The sequence below is a fragment of the Amphiprion ocellaris genome, chromosome 1 (assembly GCF_022539595.1).
Source record: "Amphiprion ocellaris isolate individual 3 ecotype Okinawa chromosome 1, ASM2253959v1, whole genome shotgun sequence".
Classification (NCBI taxonomy): Eukaryota; Metazoa; Chordata; class Actinopteri; family Pomacentridae; genus Amphiprion; species Amphiprion ocellaris.
In genome coordinates this window covers 19,211,009-19,219,235 of record NC_072766.1, presented here as the reverse complement: position 1 = coordinate 19,219,235, position 8,227 = coordinate 19,211,009, and the positions used below count along the sequence as shown (strand labels likewise).

General features: G+C 40.9%; 1 protein-coding gene across 1 annotated transcript; it reads right to left on the bottom strand.

Annotated features, from left to right (window-relative positions):
* Nucleotides 1–1,822: 1,822 nt before the first annotated feature.
* On the bottom strand, nucleotides 1,823–7,245 carry LOC111587580 (isocitrate dehydrogenase [NADP], mitochondrial-like). Its single transcript, XM_023297594.3, has 11 exons — nucleotides 7,023–7,245; nucleotides 5,952–6,043; nucleotides 5,639–5,804; nucleotides 5,247–5,407; nucleotides 5,007–5,150; nucleotides 4,731–4,867; nucleotides 4,404–4,555; nucleotides 3,075–3,187; nucleotides 2,689–2,786; nucleotides 2,503–2,595; nucleotides 1,823–2,294 (listed from the first exon to the last, which is right to left on the bottom strand). Exons 1-11 carry the CDS (start codon nucleotides 7,141–7,143, stop codon nucleotides 2,210–2,212), a joined length of 1,362 nt encoding a protein of 453 aa, XP_023153362.1. The 5' UTR covers nucleotides 7,144–7,245; the 3' UTR covers nucleotides 1,823–2,209.
* Between the last annotated feature and the right edge of the window lie 982 nt (nucleotides 7,246–8,227).

Below are 8,227 nucleotides of genomic sequence, written 5' to 3'. Positions count from 1 at the left end.
TTCAGACTGATACATCTCAATTACTGGATGGATTGCTATGAAATGCATTGTTCCCAGAGGATTAAGTTCAGCTGGCTTTGGTGACGCAAGAACTTTGTCATGACTGCTGCTATGAGGTTGACATTGCTGGATGGAAATAGCTTAAGAACTATTAGATGGGTGTTCATTTTCTCCTTAGGATAAATTCTAGTTAAACGGTTCGTCTACTGTTTGTTTGTGCAACACTTTGTTTATGGCTGAACACCTGCAGAACAAGTACTCCAGCATTTACCTCAACACACCACTACAGTCAATCTTTGTCAAAATGAATCATGGGCCAATAATGTTGTCATGGAATTCTTCAGATGACACAAGTTTGACTATTTGTTCAATAAAAACTGCTTCAGTAAAGCTGGTATGTCCAGCCTAACAGACAAGTGCAAAAACCAAGTGAAAAAAAGCCCTTGGGACATTTCCTGGTTCAAAGAAACCAGGGAGGAGGATCTTTTCTCAAAAATAGACTTTGCTAATTGGTAAATCTATCACTCTTGCTTCAGATTTTTAAATATATTTAATGCAGTAGTAGGATTTTAGTGTCCTGCTGCCAGTTGAGTGAACAAAGATGTGACTTTAGAGTTCTACCCGAACCTCAGTCAACTCCCAGTGAAGACCCTCCTTCTGTAAAATGTGCACTCATTGATTGGTCGACTGCTTCACGGATGCACTGCATTGTGCAGAGATTATACTTTCATAGGAAATCATTTCCCAGGACCAGATTGATCATTTCGCTCAGAGATATGGCTCTTTTAAGGCTGCAGATGATATTAAGTGGGAGGTTCTTTAGCAGTTCCAGGGGAATGTTCTTCCAAGAGGAAATTAAAAAAGGGGGACAAAAAGGTAATCTAAATGCTAATTTCTGGTAATTTTTGATGGAGGCACCGTATTCATTTTCTTTGACTTTTTAGTGACTGGGGGAGAAAGAGCAAGAGACTAGCTTATTCTCTGGTCAGTGGTTTGTTATAAAGTTAATGTCTGCCAAGACATCTGAGTACCGAATGATTGAGAATGAAAAGCAAGCTTAACAAGATATCAAATTAAGTTTTGTTCTGTAGAGTTTCATGTCTGAATACTCAAGTTGCCTTCAATTGAACGGCGCTGGATCATCTAGGATTCAGTCTACCTGGCAAGAGTGGAATTTTCCACTTCAGCAAGCCTCAGTGCTCATATGCATTACAAATGGATTGGAGCAAACACCAGCAATTATCTGCAGGTGCAATTTAGCCAAGAATCAGTTTCAGATAGGAACAGCAAAAAGTTTAAGCCAGGGTCTCTTTTCAAAGTACAATAAAGAATACCATGCAATACAATACAGTACCCGGCTGACTGACTGTGACCATGTCGACATCTGCTGGTGATGCAGTGCTGTTACCACCTCACCTAAAAGCTTTGCCAAAACTCCCATCAGGTTTAGCCCCCTGCTGGTGCAAACACAACTCAACTGTCACGCACTGTAGGGCACATATGATGGCTACTAAATGAGCATACAGCACTGCATGAATGCACTGCTGGAGAGGAGCTCATATGAGCAAGTGCATGAAATTAAAATGTGAAATGGAATTGCTTGTGGCCGGCTTTTACTGATTCTGAGTTCAACATCTGGATTTGCCATTTGGCTGGAGCCCTTCTGAGGTAACCATTTTAGTCCGCCACCCCCCTCACTCACAAGAACACACTCCCGAATTATTCGGTACAGTCTGTGCTGATAAGTGTGTTTTCTGCCCCAACGTTCAGGATCACAGCACTGAACTACCAACCAAGCAGAAAAAGTCAGTTCCACACCGAGTGATTGGCAAATTCTTTTTATATTCATGCTGTGGTACAAAACATGACATTATTGTCCTAATTTGTACATACTGTTCCCTGAAGATACTTTTCAATTTAATATGCAAGTCTGAAATTTATCTAAATTACCATAATACTGTAAGTTAACATCAGCATTAAAATTAATTCATACAGTGCATTAATTCAATTTGTGCAACACAAAAATGGCAACAGGAAAGGCAGAGGAACAGGAGTACAGGAATGTGTGAGTGAGTCAGAAAAATGGCATGAAAAACAGCCAACTTGTTTCTTTCAAAAATAGATACAAAGGTTCATACAAACAAAGGCTAAAAACAAGTTAAAACCAACAAAGTCTGTCTTTACATTGGCAGGTGTGTCTTCTGATTGTTCATTTGCCCAGAGCTTTGTCCAGGTTGGCCCTGATGACATCCAGGAAGTCTGACGTGTTGACATAATGTTCATTCAGCTTGCAGCTGCAAGATTACGGTGCAGCAGTTAGATTTGGAATTAAATTGAAAATCTGTCCTTACGTGAACATTTCACTACACTATTTTTGAACATATGGATAGTAATCATCTTTATCTATAGAGCTTTTTCTTCAAAATCCAAGTGGTTCACAAGGCCACAAAATAAAACAGCACACACTTTGAACAACTGAGGGATCTGAAAATGCACACTCACTTGGCCAAGCCATGAATGCAGCCCGCAAGGTCCTTGGTCATCACACCATTTTCCACTGTTTCCACACAGACTTTTTCTAAAGTCTGACAGAACCTAGAGAGCAATAAAGCAGTGTGACAGAAATTATGATGCAAAAGCACATAAACATAAATGACATGAGTAACTGACAGTAACAGGATAACTTACTTTATCAAATCAGGATTCCCATCCAGCTTGCCTCTGTGTTCCAGTCCCCTGGTCCAAGCAAAGATACTGGCGATTGGATTGGTACTGGTTGGTCTCCCCTACAAAGAAATGACGCAGATAATGTTGGTAAAATAAAATCCTACAGGTGTGAGCAGCTTCGGTGTTGGATAGGTTTGCATTGGCTTGAGAATCTCACACAAATAACAGAGTTAAGCTTGAAAAAGTAGATTTTAGTGACAATTTCACAACATCTAGGATTTAGTGGATTTATGTTTTAAGTTCAAACGCCTAACCATCACAACTTGTATCCTAAAGTGACCTGAAAGACTGTATGTGGGCAAAATGTCCATTACTTTGGAAAATCAAAATTAAACTTGTTTCCTTACTCTCTGGTGTTCGCGGTAGTGCCTGGTGACGGTGCCATGAGCGGCCTCAGCTTCAATAGTCTTACCATCAGGACACACTAGTACTGATGTCATGAGACCCAGAGAGCCAAAACCTGGACACAATACAGAGACACACACAAAACATGCCATTAAAGGGTGATCGTATTACCATACAGAATATGACATTTATATCAGGTGTAAATAATGCAGCCTTGTGCAGTTGTGGCTGTGTGGCCTGCACTTAGCAAGCATACTCATTATCCAAAGCCCTTTTCAGACATGCTGGCTTCATCAATCTGTTGAAGTGGTGGCATTGTGTCATTTAAACAAATGTCATTTTCCTGTTAATGTTCCTTTACTTTCTTACACCATATTTGTCATTCACACAAGATTACATTAATAAATGAAATCTGAACTAACAGCTGCTTATCAAACCTTCAAATAACAGCGTGGTTTATTTTGAAATTTCTACACTAAAAATTCTGTCAACGTGTGATAATAATCTAACTTGTACTTTACATACACATTAACTATGCAACAAATGATTAAACTGCAGCTTATAAACTGTGACTCTGTGACAGCTCATCTGTCTGAGGTGAAGAAAAGTACAGTGTTATCTGCTGTTAGATCCTGACTGATTTGCTCTAACTGTCGGGGATGATATATAATTATAACCAATCAATAATGTTACTGCTGTTATTCCGTGTGTAAATGCATACAACTCTCCTGCTTTGGTTGATGCTCATGAATCCTGATGCTGCAGGTATTTAATAAACTCAGCAGTTCTGTGTGTGAAAGCTCACGTCTGATGAGAAGTAAAATACACAGTACGACTTACTGTTGGATCCTGGCACAGAATGGTTGCTCTCCGTGCCAGAGATAATTTAGGATCAGGAGGGGGGGCAACTCATTACATTAATAATTGGTTACTATTAATAACTAAGCGGTTCGTGTCTGTTTGTATTACAGTAAAGTTTTATTTTTATGGACATTTCAGTTTGCAGCTGAACTGATTTGAATTTGGAGGGCAAAGTGTAAGAAAGGTTTGCATGAATGCAGGTGCTGAACTGTATGAAAAATCATCCCTAAATCGCTTCACACAACTTGAAGCACCATTGCTTGTGTGCCTATCTGTTAATGTAACGCTGCAGTTCAGACTTCAGCAGTGTGTGATATGGAAATGTTACTCGGTCCGACCTAGTAATATATCTGGTGCCCCTTTTCCAGAAAAGTGAACATACTCCATCAGACATAAAGTCAACATGTTCTTTTGCTGTTAGATTAACAGCAGAGGCATGTCTGAGAGAGGCTCAGTTGTAGTGCACATACCCTGAGCCAGGATGTCTGACTGCACATCCCCATCGTAATTCTTGCAGGCCCAAACAAATCCTCCAGAGGACTTCAAAACCTGGGCCACCATGTCGTCAATGAGCCGGTGCTCATACCAGATCTTCAGCTTGGTAAACTCTGCCTTGTAATTCCTGAAGGGGATCAAATAAACAATTAACACTTGACAGAAACGGTGAAATTCAGTGGCCTGGTGGCTGTTGAGGACACAAAAATTAGACACAAAAGATGTGAGCCCACTGAGCAAGTAAGTTTCTCTCCTTCAACGTCAAGTGCACCAGATCTAAATGCTCGTCTATTGAGTCTTACTTTTCATATATGTCCTCAAAGATGTCTTTGAAGCGGCCATCGTAGGCCTTGAGGATGGTATTCTTGGTGCTCATGTACAGCGGCCACTTCTTCTGGATGGCATACTGGAAGCAGCTGTGAGCAAATCCATCGATGGACTGTGCAAATAAGATATAATGCTGACAGTTACATCACCAAACATTCAAATAAAAACCACAGAATGCAGCCCAAAACACCGAAATTATTTTTAATTGTCTACTTCCATGTGATTAAATCTATAAACAAACTTGTTCTTACCTCATCAGTGTTGTACATTCCCATCCCACAGCCCCCTGCGGTAAAGTTATACACCTCCCACTCCTGCGACTTGCTTCCATCAGTTGGGGAAAACACAATCTTAAACTTGCCAGGCTGGTTAACAACAAAGTCTGTGGCCCTGTACTGTGAGATCAAACATCAGAGTGTGAGACTGTTCTTTCAGTTTGGATGCATCTTTGGATACAGAAAACACAAATTTGCAGGGCTTTTTATTTTTACCTGATCGCCAAAAGCATGTCTGCCAATCGTTATGGCCTGCGTCCAACCGGGAACGAGACGGGGAATGTTTTTACAAAGGATTGGCTCACGGAAAACTGTGCCACCTAAGACGTTCCTGATGGTTCCATTGGGACTCTTCCACATTTTCTTAAGTTTAAACTCTGGAAGGGAAACATATTTTAAGCTTCTGCAATTTAAAGAAACAAAACAAGACTTGTATTGTCACAAACAGATTAACACATACGCATTTACTAACGCTCCTGTTGGTTAAAATGAAATATGCTGTAATGCCAAACATTTTAAAAGGCTTGGAACTGCTTGAATTTGGTATAAGATGGAACCAGACAGAGAGCACAGTTAGCATGTAATTACACATACCGAGTCCAACTTACCCTCAACTCTGGCCTCATCAGGGGTGATTGTGGCACATTTGACAGCCACATTGTATTTCTTAGTAGCCAGAGCAGAGTCGATGGTGACCTGGTCATTCGTCTGGTCTCGGTAGGGTAGACCGAGGTCATAATACTTCAGCTCAACATCCACGTTGGATAGGATGAGCTGCAACAAGATGTGAATGTGTTATTTGTCTAAGGAGAACATTGTATATACATCAGTTTAAAAGTTTACCTACACTTTTGTTCCACAATACAGGTGTAAGTCACTGAAAAGTCACTCAGGCTTTATTACTTTTTGTAGTTGATTTACCTTCTCCTTGATGAATTCCCATATGATGCGCGTCATCTCATCTCCATCCATCTCCACCACTGGCTGGTCCACCTTGATCCGTTTCGTTGCATCTGAAACATTTGCAGTTACAGTAATTTTTAGTGTTGTTACTGGGAACAAAAAAAAAAATTAAAAATTCTGAAAAAAAGTCAAAGTCTGCACATAGTCAGGGCTGTTGCTCATTCGTTTATCTCCTTAACATTGTTTTTCAGTTCCAGGTGTCATTTTCAGGGATAATTTCAATGTTTTCACTGCTTTAGACATCTTGCTCTCTTAATTCATTCAGACTGTTCTCGCAGAGTCCCAGTCTTTCAATTCACATCTCTTCAGGAAAGCTAATCAGGAAGACTGGAATATTTCAGAAATGAATACATTTAATTTACTCGTCTCACCTGTGACACCTGAAAAGAGACAAAACGATAACTGACAATATTCCAGCGTTTCATTTTATATTCATAGCACCCCTCTCAGTGAGAAGGTTAAACAGTATGGTACTGTGCCAGACACTCTGACCTTGGGATTATATGGCAGCTTTGATAGCCTTTATTACCTTTTGAGGCCTTTTCGTACCTGACAACACGTGGACTCACATGCAAAGACAGGTGGGCACCAGCTGCAGCTACAGACTGAATGTGATTGTCATATACAGTATGTTATTCAGATCTGCTGCAGGCTACATGCATGAATGCTTTAATATTTATTAAAATACATTGAATTCTCCACATGTTATTTACCAAAGTTGATTCCTATTATTCCATTTGAAGTTTGTTATCTTTTGGATTAATCTGTCAATTAGTGATGAATCAAACCACTACTACTACTCTACATGTGTAGGATGACTGTGATTATCAGGCTTTAATATCACCTGCGGCTGGCTGCCAAACGGAACATTGCTACCTGTTTCCAGTGTCAGGTGATACTTAGTTCAACTCAACACTAACTCACACTGTGTTTAATTACACTGACAGGTAACCCCATTACTGCTGTTAGTGTCTGTAAAACTGAGCACTGTACGTACATTATGAGTGATACTCTCGACGGCGGACTTACAGTTCCTCTGCTGCTGTCCGTGATGGCAGACAGTGACCGGTGAGACCACAGCGGGGTTTTGCGACAGCGCAGCGGCTGCACTCCTCGACACGGCCGTCAGAGCCTTCAGGTAACCCGCCATGTAGTCTGAGGGTTGATTCCAGCCACGGACTGGACCACTGGGATGGACCGTCTCTTCTTATGAATGAAAGCGAGGCCGGTAAAACCCTGTGAAGTGGTGACGAAAGACGTAGGAGCTTCATGACTTTTTAACCCACGTCAGCTTCACTCTGATTGGTCAGAGACAGCGGCTCCCGACCAATAGGTGATGCTTTCTTCGACTTACTTCCTGGTTTCGTTTTTTTCCCCTATTTGTTTAGTGCTCATAGTTACACAAAAGTAATGAGGGAGTAAATGATACATTGAAGAGTCCAGAAGAGTCCAAAGTCCATCCACTTTTCAAAAATTTTCTTTTGTTGTAGTTTTCCACACGATTTAAGTGCCATACTGTTAACTGCAAACCTAGCATAGCATTGTATAGTATAGTGTAGCAAATTGTAGTGTAGGACTTAAACCTTAGTCAGGTAAATCTGTATAATATATAATATAATAATAATATACATTACTTAGGTAAATTTACACTATGTACAACACAGTAGGACTTTCACCTTAGTATATAATTTAGGCAGGTAAATTTGTATTGCACTGATCAGCCACAACATTATGACCACTGACAAGTGAAGTGAATAACATTGATCATCTTGTTATAATGCAATGTTCTGCTGGAAAACCATGAGTCCTGACATTCATGTGGATATTTGACATGTACCACCCACCTAAACATTGCAGGTCAGGCAACCCCTAACTCTCCCATGGCAACATCAGCCTTGATGCCAGATGCCACCCTCAGCAGGACAATGCACCCCGACACACTACAAAAACTGCTCCAGAGTGGCCTGGGGAACACAGCAGAGCTAAGGTGTTCACCCGGGTTCCACAATCCCCAGATCCGAATCTTACTGAGCATCTGTGGGATGTACCAGGATAAGCCTGATCCAGGTAGGTCCCACCCTGCAACCCACAAGACCCACAGAATTCACTGCCACCATCCCAGTTCCACAGGACATCCCCAGCATAAAGGGGACCGACGCAATATTAGGCAGGTGATCATAATGTTATGCCTGATCGGTGTATATGTAATATTGCAGGGTTTTAAATATAATATG